Source organism: Myotis lucifugus, unplaced genomic scaffold (genome assembly GCF_000147115.1).
Source record: "Myotis lucifugus unplaced genomic scaffold, Myoluc2.0 scaffold_14, whole genome shotgun sequence".
NCBI classification, from domain to species: domain Eukaryota; kingdom Metazoa; phylum Chordata; class Mammalia; order Chiroptera; family Vespertilionidae; genus Myotis; species Myotis lucifugus.
The window spans coordinates 9,195,421-9,219,135 of NW_005871062.1; the positions used below are offsets into that span (position 1 = coordinate 9,195,421).

At 41.6% G+C, this 23,715-nt stretch overlaps 1 protein-coding gene across 1 annotated transcript; it reads right to left on the bottom strand.

Annotated features, from left to right (window-relative positions):
• Positions 1-341: 341 nt before the first annotated feature.
• On the bottom strand, positions 342-23,715 carry LOC102417037 (nmrA-like family domain-containing protein 1). Its single transcript, XM_006084920.3, has 5 exons — positions 23,587-23,715; positions 13,494-13,732; positions 11,409-11,658; positions 6,671-6,861; positions 342-1,058 (listed from the first exon to the last, which is right to left on the bottom strand). Exons 1-5 carry the CDS (start codon positions 23,624-23,626, stop codon positions 879-881), a joined length of 900 nt encoding a protein of 299 aa, XP_006084982.1. The 5' UTR covers positions 23,627-23,715; the 3' UTR covers positions 342-878.

A 23,715-nucleotide genomic window follows, 5' to 3' on the forward strand; every position in this document is an offset into this window, starting at 1 on the left:
GAAGAATGAATAGATAAATACAGTAACTTAGTGATGATTCAATAGATGGTTTAATGAGTGAATCAGAGAACGTTAACTTTAAACCCTGAACAAAACTGAATTTTAGAGTTTTTAATACTTGTGCTTGTTCATTGAACTCCATGTCCCTGCCCCCCCCCCCAGAAAGTTATCTACCAAGCTTTTTTGTGTTTTTTTGTTTTGTTTTGTTTTGTTTTGTTTTGTTTTGTTTTAAGAAATTAGTCCTGCCAAAGTGGCTCAGTGGTTGAGCACTGACCTATGAACCAGGAGGTCATGGTTCAATTCCTGGTCAGGGCATATGCCCAGGCTGCAAGCTCAGTCCCCAGTAGGGGGTGTGCAGGGGGCAGCCGATAGATGATTCTCATCATTGATGTTTCTATCTCTTTCTCCCTCTCCCTTCCTCTCTGAAATCAATATAAAAAATATTTTTAAAGAAATTAAAATTACTTAGTTCACTGAGAATGTGACAATGCACTTGGGGAAAAAACTGGATCTACGGAGGAGAGGTTCCGAGCCAGGGCTCTGGATGAGTTAGGCAGGAGAAGGCTGAGTGGCCACCCCCCATTCACATTAGGGAAGAAGACTTGGCTGTTGGGGAGACAGAGCTGCAGAAGGTGCCAGGTTTGGGGCTTCTTACTTAACAGGTGTACCATCCTTATCACTAGCTGGAAAGTTATATGTGAATCAAATCACTGTGTCCATCACCATTTCCATGTTTCCTACTTAAGAGAGAATTTCAGGGACGCCTTTGGAGTTGCAAGCTATTGCATTCTAACATATCTGTTCTGTAAATGGAGATGCGCTGTACAGAGGGCCAGAATCAGGGGGAAAAAAAGCTGTCGGGTGCCTGTGGTGAACAGTTAAATGCCCATCAAGGCTTCCTTGTTCTCTGAGACAAACTGGCTGAAGCTTTTGACTTCGGGGTTTAGTCGGTGGGTGAGCTTGACGTCACGGGCTGGCTTCATCTGATAGAAACGAAACATGTTGGCCATTTCCTCCGCTCCAGGAAAGCCCAGCTTCTCATAAGCTTCCAGGGTGATCTTTTAAGAACAAGTTAAAAAAAATAGTAAATTTTTTAAAAAGGAAATGTTTCAGCTCTCATTGAAAATAGTTTGAGAATAAATGATTCACCTTAATGATGACATAGGTCCACCATTCTTCAGCCTAACTCCAAAACCCAAGAAGCTCTCGAGTTTTTTTCATAAGCAATTTGACAGCAAACTGACTTTTCTGAACTAATTCTGATCTGAACTTTGAAGCTATTTATGCTTTTTAATGATACCGTTTAGTGGAAATAGTCATAAATTTTTCTGCAGAGATATTACAGGTTCCTGACCTGCCCCTGATGGTGATGTTACATAATACATGTAGAACACAATCTATCTAAAAGCTGCAGCTCCTGAAAGCCAAATTGTTTCTGGTCCCAAGCATTTTGGATAAGAAATGATAGATCTGTCCTCCCTTTATCTGACCTGCTTTCATATACAGTCCCTCAGCAGCCCTCTCAGACAGTCTACCCATCAGGCCCTCCGCCTCCATGCAGCACTCTGGCACCAGGCTCTCTGTCCTTTCCTCCTAGCTGATGTCCCTTCATCATCATTCCAATCCTTGGTTAGAAATGAGCATCTCGACTTCAACCATCCCAGACTCTGCCAGGCCCAGGCTCACACAAATGCTGCTCACCACACACTTACTGAGATGCCTTCTGTCACCTTCCACAAAACCCACCCCTTGAGTCCCTCTGACACCAACTACATCAATAGTTCCCCCTCCTGAATTAGCAAAGACCATTTCTAACTATTGGATCCAGTGTAATCTGTCTTTAGCCCCCAAAGATAAACTCTAACCTTGCTATTCCACTTGGCCTTTGGAAATTGTGACACACAAAGAACTCATTGTTGCCCTGGCTAGTTTGGCTCAGTGGATAGAGCATCGGCCTGGGGACTGAAGGATCCCAGGTAGGATTCCAGTCAAGGGCACATGCCCAGGTTGTGGGCTCTATCCCCAATAGGGGGTGTGCAGGCGGCAGCCAAACAGTGATTGTCTCTCATCATTGATGTTTCTATCTCACTCTCCGTCTCCCTTCCTCTCTGAAATCAATAAAAATATATTCTTTAAAAAAATGATTATCATATGCCATTTATAATATGGAAAAATAAGAATAACTTGCCTATGCAAAAACAAGAAATGGCAGAATAAATTTTAGTATATATATTTTAACAATATTATGTAGTTATTAAAATTAATATTTTAAAGAACTTTAACAAAATAAAAATGCTCATAATATAACATTAAATGAAAAAGCTAGATCAGTGGTTCTCAACCTTCCTAATGCTGCGACCCTTTAATACAGTTCCTCATGTTGCGGTGATCCCCAACCATAAAATTATTTTTGTTGCTATTTCATAACTGTAATTTTGCTACTGTTATGAATCATAATGTAAATATCTGATATGCAGGATTTATTTTCATTGTTACAAATTGAACATAATTAAAGCCTAGTGATTAATCACAAAAACAATATGTAATTATATATTCAATATGTGTTTTCCAATGGTCTTAGGCGATCCCTGTGAAAGGGTCGTTCGACCCCCAAAGGGGTCTCGACCCACAGGTTGAGAACTGCTGAGCTAGATGCAAACATATATATAGGAAAAAGACTAGACTATAATGTGTCAGATCTTATTAGTTGCTATCTCTAAGTACGTGATTTTTGTTTTCTTTTTTATAATTTTCTGAAATAAGCATTTGCTATATTTGAAATAAGAAAACAATTTAAAATTTAGTAAGAAGACTACATGAGAAGCATGGAAGATGACTTTGAAAATGTCTGTCTCCTTGGGTCACTCCCTCATCCTGTAACTTTGACAACTAATATTCCTTAGTGAAATAAGGGATTCTTTTCTGCAGATTTTTGAAGGGAAGAGATTTTTGTTGTATCTCACTTTCTGAGAGGATCATGTTCCTTTTGGGGTTGGGCAGACAGTTTCAGCCAGACCAGAGTTCCTGATGGGAGTTTCTTCCAGGGCATGCACTCACTGAAGCAGTTATGCCTCCTTCTGACCAGACTAGGGGGCGGGGGAAAGTCAGACTGCCAGTGCTGGAGCGCCACCTTGTGGCCACATGCATCCTTCCCCAGAGTAGCATGATGCCTAAGCGTTTCCCCACTCTAGAACCCTGGGCAGCATCTTCATGTCAGAGTAGTTACTAAGCACTGCATTAACCATTCTGTAGAACTTCCAGCTTCTAATGCCCTAGAACTTTTGGTGCTAGAGAAGTTCTGCTGACTTGTGAAATAACTTGATGTACCATAAAGAGTCAGGGACCAAGTATGTGATTGAGTGATGCTTGGAAGGTCCTGAACATGTCTACCTGGCCCTCTGAGAATGAACACTCTCCACATGCCCACACTCCTTCACCTTTCTCTCCTTCTTCCATACAGACTTCAAACCCCATGAAACAAAAGAAATATAAGACCCAAATGCAAATGCCCTTGGAGAGGGGTCAGTCCCTGGGAAGTATATGTATACACAGGTACAAGTGACTTTGCAGATCCTCTCATGAGTCCATCTTTTGAGTGATTGGCTGTCATCCTGAGTATGGGGGTAACTTATTTTCTTCATTAAAGACATCTATACTAATAATAGAGAAATATGCAAATTGTTTGGGATGCCATCACAGTAACGGTAACGACTGAACAGCAGGCTGCATGAGGCAACAAGGCCGGCAGGGGGGTTAGTGAGGGACAATCAAACAACTGAAAAGCAGGCTGCGTGGGGCAACCAGGCCGGCAGGCGGGCAGTTGGGGGCAACCAGGCCAGCAGGGGGGCAGTTGGGGACGACCAGGCTGGCAGGGGGGGCAGTTAGGGACGACCAGGCTGGCAGGCAGAGGCAGTTAGGGGTGATCAGGCAGGCAGGCAGGTGAGCAGTTAGGAGCCAGCAGTCCCAGATTGTGAGAGGGGTCCCAGATTGGAGAGGGTGCAGGCTGGGCTGAGGGGACCGGCCCCCCCACCGTGCACAAATTTGGTGCACCAGGCCTCTAGTATATAATAATTTCTTAGGATATCTTAGCCTCCTTGTAGCTCCTGTTCCTGACTCTGAATTGGGAATCTAGATAACCCCTCATGACTCAAGACTCACTGGACCAAGACTTGCAGATGAAAACAAAAATCAACTTTCTGGGCCTACCTCTAGGAAACATTCTAGAGTGGGCGTCAACAAAGTTTTTCCTAAAGGACTAGATATAAATATTTAAGGCTTTGTGGGTCATGTGGGCTAAGTCACAACTACTTAATTCTATCAATGTATCATGGAAACAGCCAGAGACAATACATTAAAAACATGGTGTGGCTGCGTTCTAATAAATCTTTATTTTAAAAAAAGCAGGGGGTGGGTCCTAATTATGGACCGCTCCTGTAGAGGGAATGTGCTGGGTATGACCTTAGAAATCACCCCAACAACACTCATTTTACAGATAGTGGAATGCAACCAAGAGAGGCAAAGAGCCAGACTAGTCCACGCCTGCCAGCTTGAAAGAAGGTATGTAGCCTCCTTTCAGCTCTGAGGGTGTCTGCAAGGCACACACACTTCCTTCACAGAAGTCCTGTTGTCCTTCCTCTTATCAACACCTGCTCTGGAGAAATGGCTGGTAATGTGTGGTATCATCAGTTCCTCTCACTTTTCTGTAAAAGGTCTGTCCTATCCACGCTCTAGTCTAGGCCCGTGGTCGGCAAACTGCGGCTCGCGAGCCAAATGCGGCTTTTTGGCCCCTTGAGTGTGGCTCTTCCTAAGCCTTAGGAGTACCCTAATTAAGTTAATAACAATGTACCTACCTATATAGTTTAAGTTTAAAAAATTTGGTTCTCAAAAGAAATTTCAATCGTTGTACTGTTGATATTTGGCTCTGTTGACTAATGAGTTTGCCGACCACTGGTCAGTGATGGCAAACCTTTTGAGCTCGGCGTGTCAGCATTTTGAAAAACCCTAACTTAATTCTGGTGCCATGTCACATATAGAAATTTTTTGATATTTACAACCATAGTAAAACAAAGATTGATACTTTTGATATTTATTGTATATATTTAAATGCCATTTAACAAAGAAAAATCAACCAAAAAAATGAGTTCACATGTCACCTCTGACACGCATGTCATAGGTTCACCATCACTGGTCTAGGCCATTCCCACCTGATTTATACCATGATCAATTATCAAGGGCTTACTAATTGCCGACCTAGTGCCAGGTGCCTGACATTTATATATCATTTCATCCTCTATACCAGTGGTTCTCAACCTTAGCTGCACTTTAGAATCACCTGGGAATCTTTTTAAAATCCTGATTTCTGGGCCTCATCCTTCGGAAATTCTGTTTCTTTGTTACTAATGTTGTGGCCCCACCTCATAACAAAGAAACAGAATTTCCGGAGGATGAGGCCCAGAAATCAGGATTTTAAAAAGATTCCCAGGTGATTCTAATGTGCAGCCAAGGTTGAGAACCACTGCTCTAAACAATCTTATTAGGTACTAGAGGCCCAGTGCACGAAATTTGTGCACAGGTAGGGTCCCTAGTGGCTGCTGGCTGTCGGCCAGGGCCCCCCTTCGTTCTGTACCACCCCCTGGTGGTCAGCGCGCATCATAGCAAGCGATCGAACTCCCGGTCGGTCGAAATCCCAAGGGCCACTTTGCATAATATATATATATATATATATATATATATATATATATATATATATAATAGCTTCTTGTAGCAAATGAAGAAACTGAGATTAAAGAGGTTAAGTAACTTGACAAGATTGCACAGATAGGTAAGGGCAGAGCCAGGATTTGCTTACTTTCTCATACTGCCTCTGGTTCATTCATGTGGATTTAGCCAGGCTAGAGTTTAGAATCCTAGAATTTAGCCAGGACAGCCCCATCATTCCCTCCATCTAGACACAGTCTTGCCCACCCTCAAGGACCACCTCAAAGCCACTTTTGCCATGAAGCCTTCTCCTACCCTTCTTTGGTCACAGAGAGTGTGGACAACACAACTAAGCACCTATAGTGTTATAGCTGCACTGGTCCCTGTGACTTCATGTGCATTAACATTTTCACTCTGATGTAAACTCCTCAAAGATAGCACCAGGTACATAAGAGGTACTTGATATATACCAATAGGTATGTATGTACCAAACACTGTGCTAAGCCCCTTAAATATATTCTCTCTAATTTCCACAAGATCACCCTGAGGCAGATGCTATTATCCCACTTCACAGATGAAGAAGCTGAGGCTCAGAAAGGTAAGTGCCTTGCCCACACCAGAGAGCTCTGGCAGACTGGAATGGTCAGCAATGAGTGCTTATGAGAGAAGAGTTGGGTAGTGTATATGAAAAAGTTGTACCTCAGTCTTCAGATTCTAAGTTCTTGCCACCCGAAAGTAAGTTTACTCTAACAAGCTGATTAACCTTAAGCCAAAGAAATAAAGCCATAAGGGTGGGATTCAGATGCACCAATACAAGATAGATTTGTGGAACTGAAATCCTCTTCAATTTCTTCTGACAGCCTAAGGTGAACCCTTGCCTAAATGCATGGAGAGTCTACCAGAATTCGTAAGTCAGTGGGGTGTGACCTAAGCTGGACTCTTATGATCACATTTATATCTTCTAAGAACTCACCTTTGCATCTCGGATATCTTTCCCCAAAATCTTGGACAAAACATCAGCATATTGCTGTACTGTTAGCGCTTCTGCACTGAGGCCCATAGCCTTGCCTAAGAACTCTTCTGGAGAATCAAAAATTCTAGAGACGACTGCTCCGATATCAGCAACAGAGATGCCATCCATGGGAATGTCCCCCATAGGCAGTGCTAGTAAAAACAAAAAAAAAAAACAAGAGATAAAAATAGGTAATTATATCACATCCTCAGTAAGTCTTACCAACTTGAATTAATCAACCACTAAACAAAAGGTAAGAAAGCAATGTAACACCTAGTGGCCACTATCTATGCACAATTAGTTACAAGGTTTAGTTTGAGAACGTACCATAATGCCTAGGTATTGATTTTTTTAAAGCCACCATTTACTAAGCACCTGCTTTGTGCAAAATATAATTAGTTATATCTATAATCCAGATTTCTTTGCAGAATTCCAGGCTCTATTGCCCAAATTCCTACTCAACATCCTTACTTGATTGTTTAATAAACATGTCAATGTGCATCAAAATGAATTCCTATAGCCCCCCAACAACTTGCTTCTCCTACAGACTGCCCCATTTCGTCTATCATTCCCGTTTCTCACGTCAAAAATCTTAGTCAGCTTGACACTTCTATCACACCACACATCCTTTCTTTCTTTTTTTAATCCTATTCATAGTATGTCTAGAATCTGACCACTTCTCACCAACTTCACTGCTACCACCGTGTCCAAGACACCGTGAACCATCATCTTTGACTTGGATTATTGCAAAGTTGGTCTACTTGTTTCCACTCTTGCCGTTCCATGGTCTCTTTGTCAACCTGTAAAACTAACATCAGCTCATATCATGTCTGCCCAGACCCTCCAATGGCTCTCTTTCCCTCAAAAGACAAGTCAATGATTTACAGGACCAGACCTCTGTTAACTCTGGCCTCACCTTCTACTATTCTCCCTTACATGCTCTCTTCCAGCCACACTAGCTGTTTGCTCTTGCCAAAATGTTCTTTCCTTAATACTCACAAAGACCACCACCTAGCTCCATCAGAAGGTGCTCAGACATCACCTTCTCAAAGAGGCCCACTGATCCTCTTGTTTAAGTTTCACATGCCACCTCCTTACTGCTGGCACTCCACATATAACTTACCTTGCCCTATTTTTATACAGTACTTACCTCCTATTACTTATCTTTTATGTTTATTTATCTATTGTGATAAATATACTTTACTTATCTATTATGTTTATTATCTATCTCCTCCACCCAAATAAAAACTCCATGAGGGCAGACTTTGCTTTGAACTGTTTATTACTGATTCCCCAGTAAAAGACTATAACATAGTAATAAGTCCTCTAATATTTAATGAATGGATGAAAGAATGAATGAGCCCAGTATATTGGCTGGTTTAATCTTCAAAACAATCTTGAAACATAGGAATATCAGGTACTTCCAGAAATTACTCAGCCAGCAAGCAGCAGAAGTGGGCTCAAACCCTCATGTGTCACTCAAAAGCCCCTTCCTACAGTGTGACACAGCCTCTCATGGGTCCCCAGAATCCCAGAATCCTGAGGCTGGAACCCAAAATGGATATGATCTAGCCTCAGAACTCTAATTTTTTAAATGAAGAAATTCTGAATGGGTATGAAAACACGAACCAAATATATGCTGTCTACAAGAGACACACCTCAGAACAAAAGGCTCACACAGGATGAGAGTGAAGGAATGGAAAAAAATTTTCCGTGCAAATGAAAAAAAAGCTGGGGCAGCAATACTCATACCTGACAAAATAGACTTCAAAATGAAGGCCATCACAAGAAACAATAAAGGTCACTACATAATACTAAAGGGATGAATCTAACAAGAGGATATAACCCTGGTAAACATATATGCACCCAATATAGGAGCACCTAAATAAAATAATAATACTTCTGGAGAACTTTAAGGGGGAGATCGACAGCAGTATGTTTACGGATCCATCTCCTAGGACAAAGGAAACTAAGGAGAAAATAAACAAATGGGACGACATCAACATAAAGAGCTTCTGCACAGCAAAAGAAACCATCAACAAAATGAAAAGGGAGCCCACTGTATGGGAGAACATATTTGGCAATGATACATGTGATAAAGGGTTAATATCCAAAATATATAACGAACTCATACAACTTAACAAAAGGAAGACAAAACAATCCAATTTAAAAATGGGCAAAGAACCGAAATAGACATTTCTCCAAAGTGTACATACAGATGGCCAAGATACATATGAAAAAAAATGCTCAACATCACTGATCATCAGAGAGAAGTAAATTAAAACGATGATGAGGTATCACCTCACACCTGTCAGAATGCTAGCATCAACAAATCAACAAATGACAAGTGCTGGCAAGGATGTGGAGAAAAGGGAACCCTAGTACACTGGTGGTGGGAGTACAGACAGCCTTTATGGAAAACAGTATGGAGTTTCCTCCAAAAACTAAATATGAAACTGCCATTTGGCCCAGTGATCCCATTTCTAGGAATATATACTAAGAAACTGGAAACACCAATTAGAAAGAATGTATGCATCCCTATGTTCATAGCAGCACAATTTACAATAGCTAAGATCTGGACACAGCCTAAGTACCCATTAGTAAATGAGTGGATACAAAAGCTGTGGTACATTTACACCATGGAATACTATGCAGCAGTAAAAAAATAAGGATCTCTTACCCTTTGAGACAGCATAGAGGCACCTAGAGAGTATTATGCTAAGCGAAATAAGCCAGTCAGAGAAAAACAAGTATTACATGATCTCACTCATATGTGAAATCCAATGAACAAAATAAACTGATGAACAAAATAACTCCAGAGACATAGAACCATGGAACAGACTGTGGAATTTCAGAGAAAAGGCGGGGATGGGGGAGGGTGGGTGGGAAGAGATCAACCAAAGAACTTGTATGCATATATGCATAACCCATGGACACAGACAACAGGGTGGTTGGAGGCCTGGGGCGGAGGGAGAGGGTGGGCTAGAGGAGGTCAATGGGAGAAAAAGGGGGACATATGTAATACTTTCCATAATAAAGATTTTTTTTAATGAAGAAACTAAGTCTATTGACTTGCCTGCTGCCTCACAGCTAGGAAACAACAGGCTAGGACAAGAATCAAGGTCTCTGAATTTCAACCCAGGGTAAAAGTGACTTCAGGCTTAGCAGTCAGGGATTAAATATCACATTTAACCTTTTGTAGCAAAATTAGCTTCCTGTCACAATTTCTTGGTGGGCACATTGCCTGCTCAGATTAAATTCTAATTGTGTTTTCTATTTGTAAAGCAGTTTAAGCTTTTTGAGGCACTCTTCGGTAAGACTCATCTGACTTTGAGGCTTGTTTTGTTTGAGAGTTGAAGGTCTTGAGATGAGATTCAAAGCAGCTATGGGACAGTGGTAAAGACTATGGCTCTGGAGTAAGACTGCCAGGGTCCATGTCCTGGTCTGCCTTACTAGTGATCTTTGGAAACTTACTTAATCTATATTACTTGAGTTTCCTCATCTGTGAAGTGAAGGTAAATAGTGCAGTGCCAGGTCCCTACTAAGCGGTTAGTAAATATTAGCTATTAGTAAATATTAGCTATTCCTATAGTGGGGAACGATACCTGAGTCTCAGGAATACCAAACACGGGGTTATATAGACTTTGGAGGCCCAGATGGGACTGTGCCAGAAGAAGTTTAAGGCATCACCTCTTCATACAGGCCAATCTAACCAAGAGATTACAATGCCCTAGTTCAGGACCTGGGAAATGTCAGTGAGCTGGCTTCTGTAACCTGGTAAAGGCACAGGAAGAAAGGCGGTTACTTGTTGAGCTATTACCCAAGTCATCTGTTGTATGGCAGGTGCTCCAGGTTGACTTTGTCACTAGTTATGCCTCTGATAAGTCTTAATTATGTGCCAAGGAAAAAAGACTGAATTGCTGCCTTGATACTCCCATAGTCCCTCCACTCCACAGAGCCACCTTGGACTGTGGACAAAGAAAATGTCTCCAAAGGGCAGAGAAAGTCTAGCCAGTGGACTGGAAGCATTGGAATTATTAGGAATCCTTGTTAAAACTATAGCACTCCTGTCCTCAGCCCAGACCTTCAGAATCAGACTCTTTCTCTGGAGAGTCAGGGCCCCTCTAGGGATTCTGACCATGGAACTCAGGTCAAGAGGAGCATGTTTTCCCTGTTGCTATCATAGGTCACATGGATGAACTAGAAGGAACCTTAGAAGTCACCTTGCCCTATCCACTTTCACTCAGTGGATAGAGCATCGACCCTCAGACTGAAGGGTCCTGTGTTTGATTCAGGTCAAGGGCACATACCTCTGTTGCAGGCTTGATCCCCAGCCCTGGTCAGGGTACATGCAGAAGGCAACCAATCGATATATCTCTCACACATTGATGTTTCTCTCTGTGTGTCTCTCCTTCTCCCTTCCCCACTGTATAAAAATCAATGGAAAAAGATCCTGGAGTGAAGATTAACCGATTTCACTTCAGACTGGAAGTGAAATCCTTTGTGTTTCCAGTCCAAGAACTAGTTCTATGTGAAATTTAAAACAATATTGTATCCCTCTCAGCACTTCACCCACAGGTAAGCACATAGTAGGCACTCATATTATATATGCCCACTGAAAAGAGGGAGGAAGGGGACAAAAAAGAAAGAAGGGAAGACAGCAAGTGTCTGGTCAACTTTCACTACAAATTACACTTACCCACGGTGTAGTAATCTCCATCAGAGGCTTTCTTGGGCTTCCATAAAGTGAGAAAGTTTTCAAAGTAAGCTGCCAAGTGGATGCTGGTCATGGGAACACCAATGGACCAGAAATACTCCTCCACCTCTCCCTTCCTATCAAAGTGCTCAACTACCAACTTCCCGCCGGTCAGACGCTTGACGTTCTCCAGGCCGCTGAACACCACGTGCTTCACACCCAAGCGCTTGGTGACATCTGCCACCAGCTTTCCCTAAGGAACAACGTAAATTCTTTATATAGATCGCTGTATTTGCATATGGACAGGAAGGCAGGTGCTGCTTTCCCTTCCCCCCTTCCTTTTCTTATTGTCCTCCATAGAGAGGGAGCTCTTCAGCATCAAAATATATTCAAGTTACCATCTGAGAGGCCACCAGTATTGGTGGGCAGAGGCTCCACCATGACACAATACTGAACTTCATCAGAAACTAAGAGTCAGCCTGGTGGGAACGGGCAGGAACATCTGGTCCCTTCCTCTAGGGCCTAGAGTCTAGGGGGCTATCAGTATCTTTGGATCAACTGTCACATTTATTTATATATGAGCCTCAAGGATACTTGAGAAAACAATATTCATACAGTATGATAATGTTTTCTAGTAATTAATTATATCTGCACACCAATTGGATATTGAGGGCATAATAAAGACACACACACTCACACACACACACACACACACACACACACACACACACACATTCTCTTTTATGTACTTCAGTTCCAAATTTTCTAAAACACCTTCATCTCTCTCTTCTCTCTTTCTCTCTCTCTCCTCTTTATCTCGCTCTCTTTTTTCTTTCTTTCCACTGTTTCCTTCTCTTTTTTTCCTTACAAAACCCCATGTAGCAAGTAGAGAAGACATAATTAATCTGGTTTAGTAGAGGCAGAAAGTGAGCAGAGAAGTGACTTTGTACTCCTGGGTTTCATAGTAAGTGAGTATCAGAATTAGAACCCAGAGTTCCTAATATGGGCTCTTCCAAGGTTTATCACTAAAAGATAAGCTGTAAATGGTATAATTAATTTCACAGACATTCCTGAAATGGCTCAATCCTGCCCTTAATTTTTTGAATTATGCCATTTCTGCAAGAGAATGATCCCATCAATTACACTTTAAAAATGTAATCTTCAAATTTTTCCAATTTATACACATATATCACTTCAAATAGTACTGTCAAGGGGTGGGGGGTTGGGGGATAAGAGAGACAGGGAATTGAGCTTATAATGACAAAGATGTTCCCTGAGTCCTCATGTGATAACTGCTCTCAAGAAGTAACCACTTTCATCTCTTTTAGCTGTTTCTTTATTTCTAAATAACAGGTTTGCACTACTAATGCTTGATTTTTTCAGTTTAAGATATCATCTACTAAATTCTTACTCTGAAAGATGAGTCCTCATCTTTAATGTGCTCTCTCTCTCTCTCTCTCTCTCTCTCTCTCTCTCTCCTCTCTCTCTCTTTCTCTCTCACAGACACACACAGCCCAACACCACCATTACACATATATGCAATTCCCTTTTTTTTCATATTCCCAATATCATAATGTTGGGCTAGATCAAAAAGTAGTGCCTACCACATTGCTGAAGTTGAACCAAGTAATATTGTATGATTACACTTATTTTTTTTCTATAAACTTTTATTTTCCCTGTGTTCATCACTGTGGGTTTATTTGCTTGCTTTAGTTTTTTTCTATGTACCCATTATTAATTTCTCCCCAAATTCTATGCCAGAAGAAAAAATATACTCATTACATCTTGTTCTTTCCTTTTCACTTTGGAGTTACCTTAATTTGCGGGGTACCCTTCACATGCCATCTACAGACAAATGACCGGCTCCATTGCACAGTCATCCTCAGATCTCCAGTCTTGAGCTGTTAACATGTGCTATAGAACACTGACTTCACAATCAAAGAAACACTTCAAGGACATACATTTCATAAATACCAGGGAGATTTTGTGGAGTGAGGCAGTTTTTGCTCAGACTTAAGGCCCACCGCCTTCAAGGGAGGGCAGAGCAGCCAGGAAGGGTAGGAGGAAAGGGCTCAAAAGTGTTCCCACCTGAGACACTTCTTCCTCTTTGCTGTGATGTTCCCAGTAGTTGGTCACTAGAAAGACCCCATAGGCATCTTGTAAGGCGGCCTCCACCGATGCTTTATCATTCAGGTCCCCTTTTACCACCTCAGCACCAAGTTCCTGGAGCACCAGTGCTTTTGGTTGAGTCACATTCCTGGTCACTGCTCTTACAGCAAACTTTTTGCTCTCCAAAAGGGCCCTGGCCACAGAGCCACCCTGAGATCCTGCAGCATTGGGGAAGAAGAAACAGAGGAAGATTCAGGAGGAAGATTCACTAAAAAATAGCTGCTCAGGAAGTACCACTATTCAGAGTACAGCTGTTATACTAACTGCTTCAGGAGGCATTCCCATTTTTGCAACAGTGGTTTTCAAACTAAGTTTCTCACAGCCGCATCAGAGGCACCTTTGAAAAGTCCATGGGGCAGAGAAAGAATGGGAGAGGCGTGAGGTAACCATTGCTGGGGTTCCTCACACTGGGCACCACCTTGCCAGGGCTGGGCAGCAGAGCCTGAGTGACAGATGAATGGATTACTCTGACACACATTTGCTGTGAAAGAGAGGCTAAGGGACGGCCCGGCTATAGCAACCAGGCAGCCTCGATTGCCTGCCTCATTAGGCTTTTATTGGCATTTTTATCTTTAGATACAATCAGTAGGGTAAGTAATCTTGGGAGGGCACATGTGTTTCCATTGTCCTCAAGGCAAGGGCACCCAAAGATTAGGCATAAGGATTCCAGTAAACACCAGGGGTCTGCACATTCACAGACTTGTTTGGAAAGGTTAAGGAATAATTAGGGGCACCACCTTCAACACTCCCCTAAATCTCCCCTAAGTTGGAATTCTGATAAACAGGGCAGATGGCCTTCCACACACTCCCCTTTTCTCAGAATGTCCTCCTTACAAACTTTCCAACCAAGTCTCGTGTGCTCCCCAATAACAATGAGGCCAAGTGGGCAGGGTGCCAGACGCTGTAGCCCAGATTCAACTGGGAAAATCTATTTTTATCTGGTTATAGTTTTTATTTTGAGGTTCTTCACAAAATTTTCTTTTCAAAAGAGCTTCCTATTTTATTTTTAAGTTGAAAACTTGCATAAGTTTCTTTTTTATGGCATCAAAGTCATTGATGATATGATCATTACTTTCATTACTTGCCTAATTTATGTACTCTACAAATATTTACTGAATACTCTATCATATATGCCAGGTACTGTGCTGGGTTACTAACATTTGGGATCCTCTATCAAACTGGTTGTATATCTGTCCTGAATGTTTTTCACGCCTTCAGATCTACCTTCACCTTCCGTACCCTGCTTAGTGCCCTGGGAGGTTGACCTGTATTGGACTCCATCAATGAGCTCTCTTCATGCTCTCAGGTTTGGTCTGGCCAACAAGAGGCATCATCAGCAGGAAAACCAAGAACAGGAAGAAAGGTGGTTATCTCCATGTTGCTACTCTCCCTGGTTTTGGTCATCTCTCCTGCCCTCTGCTCCTTCCTCCTATTGCTTACTTATTCATTATTGGTCTCTTCCCTTTCAACTTTTATTTTTTCCTTGGCTTCTCTGAAAGGGTGTGGCACCTGTTTTGTGTGAAACCCCAACTGATGCACCACTGATAACCCTATAGGGTCTGCTGTCAATGAGCTCTGCTTTTGCACAAGGAGCTTCGGTTGAAGTTACTAGTAAATATGAACACACAGCCAAAGGTCACCAGATGTTTGAAGAAAGCCTCCAACGAAACCAAAATAAACAAATTGATAAAGATAAGCAGAAACGATGCGGTGTACAAAAGAAAAAATTAAAGCATTAATGTCTTCAGAGATTGGAGATGATTTTGCATTCAGAACACTACATCTGCATACTGAACCAATAAAAAGGGAGAGGGAGGCAGGAGAGAGAGCATTCAGAAAAGAAGATGAATCTCTCAGAAATTTAAAATATTATAACAGAAATAAGTTTTCAATCGAAAAAGTTGGAGAAATCTCTCAAAATTAAAAAGAAATGGAAAACAGGAAGGAGAAAATAGAGGATAAAGCCAGGGGGATTCCAGAATGAGAGAATAGAGAAAATGGACATATGGAATTATCAAAGAAGATAATTTCCCAGAGTTCAAGGCAGTGGTTCTCAACCTTCCTAATGCTATGACCCTTTAATACAGTTCCTCATGTTGTGGTGACCCCAAATTTCAATGTTACAAATTGAACATAATTAAAGCATAGTGATTAATCACAAAAACAATATGTAATTATATATGTGTTTTCCGATGGTCTTAGGCGACCCCTGTGAAAGGGTCGTTCGACCCCCAAAGGGGTCGCGACCCACAGGTTGAGAACTGCTGGTTCAAGGATATCGAATGAGCTTCCAGATTAAGGAGCCACTGAGTACCCAGCACAATGAATAAATTAAGTCTTACATTATTTACATAATTGTGAAATTTCAGAACACTGGGGTTAAAAGTATTTTGCAAACTTTGGCAGAAGGGTATAAAAATAGCACCAGATTTCCTTATAACATTGGAAGCAATGGAGCAATGTCATTTAGAAGGGAAATTAACTTCTTTCCAGAATTTTACACCTAACCAAATGATCAATTGATTCTAAACATTCTACATAAAGACATTTCCAGACACTCAAGGTCTCAAAAATGTAACGCTTTTATGTACACATTTTCTGTAAGCCACTGGAGGGTGTGCTTCAGCAAAATGGCAAAGTAAAGCAAGCAAGAAGAACCCAGGAAATAGGCAAAGAGAATTATTAGAATAATGGGGAAGGAAATCCTAGGAAGCTTGAAAGAAAAAAAAAAAGGTAGCATTCCAGGAGGGAGGTCTCCATGGAGAGGAAAAAAAAACAGAACTAAGAGATTAATTGATGTGTTTCCTCATTTTGAGATAAATCATCCAGCTTTACTGGAGAAATTAGAGAAAAAGATGAGTGATAGGTAGAAAGAAAACTAAACAAATAAAAAAATTAAGACAATTACTAATTTCAGGGAAAATAAGAAATTATGTGAGAAAAGAAAGTGCACAGTACATGGCTCAAGTATGAGCAATAATGACATAGTCACTATAAGAGTCCATATTAGTCCATCATCCATATACAAATTGTTTTAAACTATACGGGGGAGATGAGCAAAAAGGAAGTGTGTATTTGGGACTGATGATATAGGAGAGCTAAAGACAATAAATATTATCTAACATAGAAAAATCAAGAAATAGCTTATTATCACATTATTTAGAAATATGGAGACAAATACCAATAGAAACAGAAGAGTTAAATGTGGAGAGGGGTAGAGCAGGGTCTGCTGGATTTCTTTATAAAGCTTGTAGGACTATTAGACTTTTAAAACTATTATATATACATTTATAAAAATAAAAATTCAATAAAAAATATTTGTTAGCTATGTTAGTTTGCTAAGCCTGCCATAAAAAAATTCCACATATTGTGGCTTAAACAACTGAAATATATTTTCTCATAGTTCTGAGGCTAGAAGCCCAAAATCAAGGTGTTGCTATATTGGTTTCTCCTGAGATCTCTCCCTTTGGTTTGCAGATGAAGAGCCTTCTCACTGTGTCCTCATATGGTCTTTTCTTTGTGCACTCTAGCCCCTCCTGCTTCTCTGTGTGTCAAAATTTCCTCTTCTTAAAAGGACATCAGTCGGGATTAGGGACCACTTTCATGGCCTCACTTTAGTATAATTGCCTCAGCAAAGGCCCTATCTGCAAATACAGTCATATTCAGAGATACTAGAAACTAGGGCTTCAACATATGAATTATTTTGGAGGGAAAAACAATCCAGCCCATATCACTGCCTATTGTAATTATTTCCTAAAAATCCTCCTACTAAACTGGGTTCTTCTTGTTTTCCAACCATGTGCTGAGACTATTCTCTGGCAAACTGCAAGTTTTCAACATCTATATGTTGAATGAGTGAATGAATGAATGAAGTGAAAAGACTGAAACCTCTGTGTTCTCAACTCTTAACTTTGAAGTAGACAGTCCTGCCTAAACCTGTATAAACAAATAAGAGGAGCTGGACCAAAACCAGGACTGGCTCTCTTACCACTCCTACTTTTTATGTTTTACTAAGAACCAAACCAAGAAAAGAATTTATCCATCTTGGCCCTGTTCCTTTAAATTAGCAAGACATAACCATAAACTTACCAGCCCGATAAAGCTGCTCCCAGAGCATCCATTCTTTTTTTTTTTTTTTTTATTGATTTTTCACAGAGAGGAAGGGAGAGAGATAGAGAGTCAGAAACATCGATGAGAGAGGAACATCAATCAGCTGCCTCCTGCACATCCCCCACTGGGGATGTGCCCGCAACCCAGATACATGCCCTTGACCGGAATCGAACCCGGGACCCTTCAGTCCGCAGGCCTACGCTCTATCCACCGAGCCAAACCGGTTTCGGCAATTCTTGACATACTCAGTTGTCCAGACCCTCCCCATTTATTCTGGATCATTCCCTCTTGGACCCAGTTATCTTCAAGGTAATTTCATATTGAGGACAGTGTCAACATAAGAAACATCCAAATCTTTAGAGAAGTTTTGTAAGAGTTTACTTGAGTGCTTGCTTTGGCAGCACATATACTAAAATTATTTGACCCAACTGATGACATATGCCAGGGAGCAAAATCTCAAATGCTCTGCAAAATAACAGGTTTTGCAGTTTCTTTTATGCATTTGAAATTAAGGAGGAAAAGAAAGGAAGATCACATGAAGGTAGCAGAAAGCAAGGTGGGGATTAAATTACAGGATAGTTAATAAGATTATGTGCTCTCTTGAGGGTGGTTATTTCAAAGGTGTGTTAACCTTTGAAGGTCCATGCACCAAAGCAATGGACAGGACTAGTTTAAAGCCAAGATAAGCCATTCTCTAAAGAAGTTATATGCCTGTGCCATGACTACCCACCATGACCTGCCCAGTTAGGAATTTATGGTCAGATCACCCTGTGAGGTTACTGTCCATAGAACCCCTTTTTACGTCCACAGTAGCATTTGAATGGCAAGCACTGTTCAGAGTTTGATGTGCAAACACATGCAAGGTAAGGGTTAAGACATGTCCCTGTCAAATTTAACTAGTCCCAGCCTGTGTTGCTCCGTGGTTGGGCTTCGACATATGAACCAGGAGGTCACAGTTGATTCCCTGTCAGGGCATATGCCCCAGTTGCCGGCTCAATCCTCGGTGTGGAGCATGCAGGAGGCAGCCAATTGATGATTCTCTCTCATCATTGATGTTTCTATCTCTCCCTCTCTCTTCTCTGAAATCAATAAAAATATATACATTATTTTCTTATTTTAACTAGGTATCTTATATTTGTATCTGCTAAATAAGGCAACCCTACCTCAAACACCCAAACCAAGCATGCCAAACTCAAAGGCTAACACGGGCCAAATAAACAAGGTTTACCGCCAAACTGGTTTGGCTCAGTGGATAGAGCGTCGGCCTGCGGACTGAAGGGTCCCGGGTTCGATTCCGGTCAGGGGCATGTACCTTGGTTGCGGGCACATCCCCAGTGGGGGGTGTGCAGGAGGCAGCTGGTCGATATTTCTCTCTCATAGATGTTTCTAGCTCTCTGTCCCTCTCCCTTCCTCTCTGTGGAAAATCAATAAAATATATTAAAAAAAAACAAGGTTTATGTTTATGTGGGCCGCAAAAAACAAAAGCTTCAATTTTCATAGAAACGTTAATTTTGATAGAGACATGCTGAATACAAAGGGCTGAAATAAATGAGTAATCGTTAACATAAAATAATAGAACATTTTAATAAAAATTAATACATTTTCTTGAATATTAACTTCCCAGACACTGAATAACTGCACAAATTAATAAGCGTAACGCAAATAAACCTATTTTTCTTGTCTCCAAAAGCGAAATATTTCTTGCGTACACCAAGTCAATATAAGACTAATGACGTGGCAATTGGCTGCTAAAATATTTGCTGCTAGTACTGAAGCATCCATCTTATATAAAAACTGCTGTTTGAAATTTTAACCCTGCTATTCTGGCTTCTGTCTTAAATAATAAGGAAAATAAGACTACTCCCATTCCAGAGAGGCCTTAAACTATGGCCCAGACTGAGTTGTCAGTGCTGACACCAGGCTAGACCTTGAGATATGGTCTCATGGCCCCTTCCCAACATGCAGGCCTTCTTTCTCAGAAGGCCCGGAAGTCTCATTCCAAATTTGGGAGACAAAGGACTGAAAAAAGTATAAATAGAGTTTCCTCCATGTTGGGGGGCCCAGAATTTGAAAGACACATTTTTCTCTGGGCCTGCACAGAATTTAATAATAAAATGTAACTCCCTTTCTCTAAGCGTGGCTTGGTTTTTTTCTCCGGTCTTCTGCAACAGGACTAGTGGAGAGAAATGGTGCGCCTGCGTGTAAGGAGTGTAAGACAAATGAATGCAACACAAATGATTATAGTAATTAGTCATTAGCAAACATTGTAGTTAATTATTAATAATTATATATAACAGGATATTGTAAAAATTAAGTTACAAAATGTACATTAAAATGTTTCTTACATACGGTTACATTGGCTGGGCTGCAAAAATATTCATTGTGGGCCGTATGTAGCCCATGGGCCGCGAGTTTGACATGCTTGACCCAAACACACCCAGAATTCCACGGTAACTGAACTACGGACAATCCCTGGGCAATAAAGTGATCAGCCCACCCTCTTGGCTAAGTAGGAAGCAACTTTCTTCAACTCTGACACATCTAATCTGATTCCTTTAAGAGCCACTCCCAAGGTTTGTATTCAACAGCCTAAGCTGGATGCCTAGGCGGCAACTCAAGTTTGAGACAAAAACAAAGCTCCCAGCATTTTTTGATCTGCTCCCACCTCAATCCTCCCCATTTTGGTGAATCACAACTTGATCTTCCAGCTGCTCAAGCCAGAACATTCTGGTCATTGTTTGTTCTCTTCTCACGTCTGAAAGCTGGTCTATCAGTGAACCCTGTCAACTCTCTTTTTTCCAATCACCATTTATCCCCCTAAACCAGTGGTCGGCAAACTCATTAGTCAACAGAGCCAAATATCAACAGTACAACGATTGAAATTTCTTTTGAGAGCCAAATTTTTTAAACAAACTATATAGGTAGGTACATTGTTATTAACTTAATGAGGGTACTCCTAAGCTGGCCTTTGCTAAAAACGTCCTCAATCTGAGGGGTCGATCTCAGCGAATGTACCCCCACTTCTTCTAATACCACTTCTTCAAAATAGACTCGCCCAGGCCGAAAACCAACTTCTGCGCATGGGCCACGAATTTTCAATCGCACTGTATGTGCATGCCCGCACGTGGTATTTTGTGGAAGAGCCACACTCAAGGGGCCAAAGAGCCGCATGTGGCTCGTGAGCCACGGTTTGCCGACCACTGCCCTATACCATCCTCTACCCCTTTTTCCCCCTCCGCTCCTCCACCCTCCTCTGCCCCCTCCCCCCATCCACGAACACCACACTGTCCCTGTCAATTCTCTTTAAAATATATCTGGAATCTAATCACTCCCTACCACCTCTTTGCTACCATCCCCATCTAAGCCACAGTCATCTTGGCTGGACTATGGCAGCAGCCTTCTAAAGGTCTTCCTGCTTCAGCCCTTGCCACTACACGCTCTTTGAAAAACTGAACCTAAAATGATCCTTATAATGTAGAAGTCATATCTAGTCATTCTGCTCAAACTCCTCTAATAGCTTCTTATTTCTTTCAGGAAAATAACAATATTCTCACCTTCAACCTAATGCCTTATACAATCATCTCCATGTCCCATTTACCTTTTGGTTTTTTTACTAGTACTTAATTGAATTTATTGGAGTGACATCGGTTCGCAAAACCATACAGGTTTTGCTACCGGACATAGGAGGAGACCTCAGTGTCAGGCATATTCTCTGCCTTTCTCCTGTGCTCAGTACTTTTCCATTTGGCCCTGCTTGGGGCTCTTGCCTTCCCTGCAGTTTTCCTATAATTCTCATTCAGATTTTGTAAGATATGACTAAAGGTTTTTAGTTTCTAGTAAACTGCCTACACCCAGCCTCTAGCCTGCACCCAGTCCCACCTGTTGCCCTTACCTGCACAGGAGATATAAATAGCCTGCTCTCCCTACTAGATGTACTGGTCTCAGCCCACTGTGAGAGAATGTAATAAAATTTCTTAAATTCTCATCTCTTGGCACGGACCTTACACTTAGTTCTTGTCTTCTTGAAGAAAAGATTTCAATGAAGAGACAGGGTAGAAAAGCAAGCAAGAATTTGTTGACCACAGCAAAAATATACTTAGGCCGGTGAAACAAAGAAGGGCATAGAACAGCAGTTCTCAACCTGTGGGTCGAGACTCCTTTGGCGGTCGAACGACCCTTTCACAGGGGTCACCTAAGACCATCCTGCATATCAGATATTTACATTACGATTCATAACAGTAGCAACATTACAGTTATGAAGTAGCAACGAAAATAATTTTATGGTTGGGTCACAACATGAGGAACTGTATTTAAAGGGCCAGAAGGTTGAGAACCACTGGCATAGAAGACGCAACAGGAGAGCCTAGGCTGGTCTGCTTTGGCTCAAACTGTGGTTTAACTATCTTAGTTTTCCTATTCTGCTTGTCCTGGAATTTTCCAAGCTTATGATTATGCTATAACAGTTTCAAGTATACAACTCAACAAAACATCCGCACACTGCATAGTGCGCCCGTCACACAAAGCAAAGTCTCTTTCTATTTCCATTACCCCCCCTTTGCCCACCTCCACCTATCCCAACCCCCCTTTCCCACTGTTATCTGTGTCTATGTGATATGTATATATGTTTTTGGACTAATCCCTTCACCTCCTTTCATCCAGTCCCCTCACCTCCTTCCCCTCTTGCAGCTGTTAGTTGTTCCATGTAACCATGCTTCTGTTTTTATTTTGTTTGTCAGTTTATTTTGTTCATTAGATTCCAAATATAAGTGAGGTTATATGATGTTTGTCTTCCTCTGACTGGTTTATTTCACTTAGTATCATAATCTCCAGGACCATCCATGCTGTCTCAAAAGGTAAGAACTCCTTCTAAAGTCAACGTCATAACTGGCTGTTGGTTTTTGCTTCTCCCTGCTTTAGTCCTTTCCACTTTTCAGACAAAATTCTTTTGCTCATAGAGCTTATCTTCTCCTGTGGAAAGGCAAGCAGTAAGGGAGGAAACCAAGCAGGAAGGGCAGCCAGATAACAGTGAGGGGGAGTGGAGTTGCAATTTTAAATATGGAGGTCTGGAAAGTGCTCATGGAAAGGGCGACATCTGAGCAGAGGCTTGGGTGACATGAGGGAGAAAGCAGTGTGGGTAGCTGGAGGCTGAGGGGGCGGCCAATGCAAAGGACTTAAGGTGGGAGTGTACTTGAGGAACACCTGAGCAAGTAAAGGGGAGGGTAAAAGATGGGGGTCCATTAGCTGGACTTTGCATTTTACTTGGAGTGAGATGGGGGAGGGGGGAGGCAGTTGTTGGAGGGTTTTGAGCAGAGGCATGTCATGATCTGATAGTTTCAAATGGATCATCAGGAGGCTGAAATGAGAACAGATTGAATGAGTGTAGCCTGATTTGATCAACATTTTGCAAAGATGGCTCTGGCTGTAAAGAACAGATTGAAAAAAGAGATAAGATTGAACTCAGGGAGGGCAGTTAAAAAGCTGGGCAGCTGACCCAGAAAAGTTACTCAGCACATTGCCTAACCCTCACCCTCTCCATGCTTTCAGAATGGCTGAGGTATTGGTTAGGCACCGAGATATGCCCCCACAGACCCACACTTGCTTCTTTCACTTGTCAGGAAGTGAAGGGAGAAAAGTCTCTGGAGGATAACTTATGTTGAAAGGAAACATACCAAGTCAGCACATGACTGAGAAATAGAGAATATGTCAGTTGTCCTGAGATCATTTCTGACAAATAAAATCAAATCACCAGCCCCTTTACCACATCAGAAATCCAAGCAATAGGACACTTTTCTTAATTTCCTCCAATGGCAGGAAATTCACCCACACTGGCAGGCTCTGACTTTAAAAACAAGAAGACAGGAAAGTAAGCAGTCAGCATGCACTTTAAAAGTAAGCTTTTTACCTGTTGCTCCAAACACTGCAATCACCTTCTTGCTGGTCATGTTACCGGACAAAGAAGGAGTCAATGGAGTAGCTGAACTTTTCTCAAGCAGCAACAGCAGCTATAATAGTTCCTCTTCAAGCATGAGAG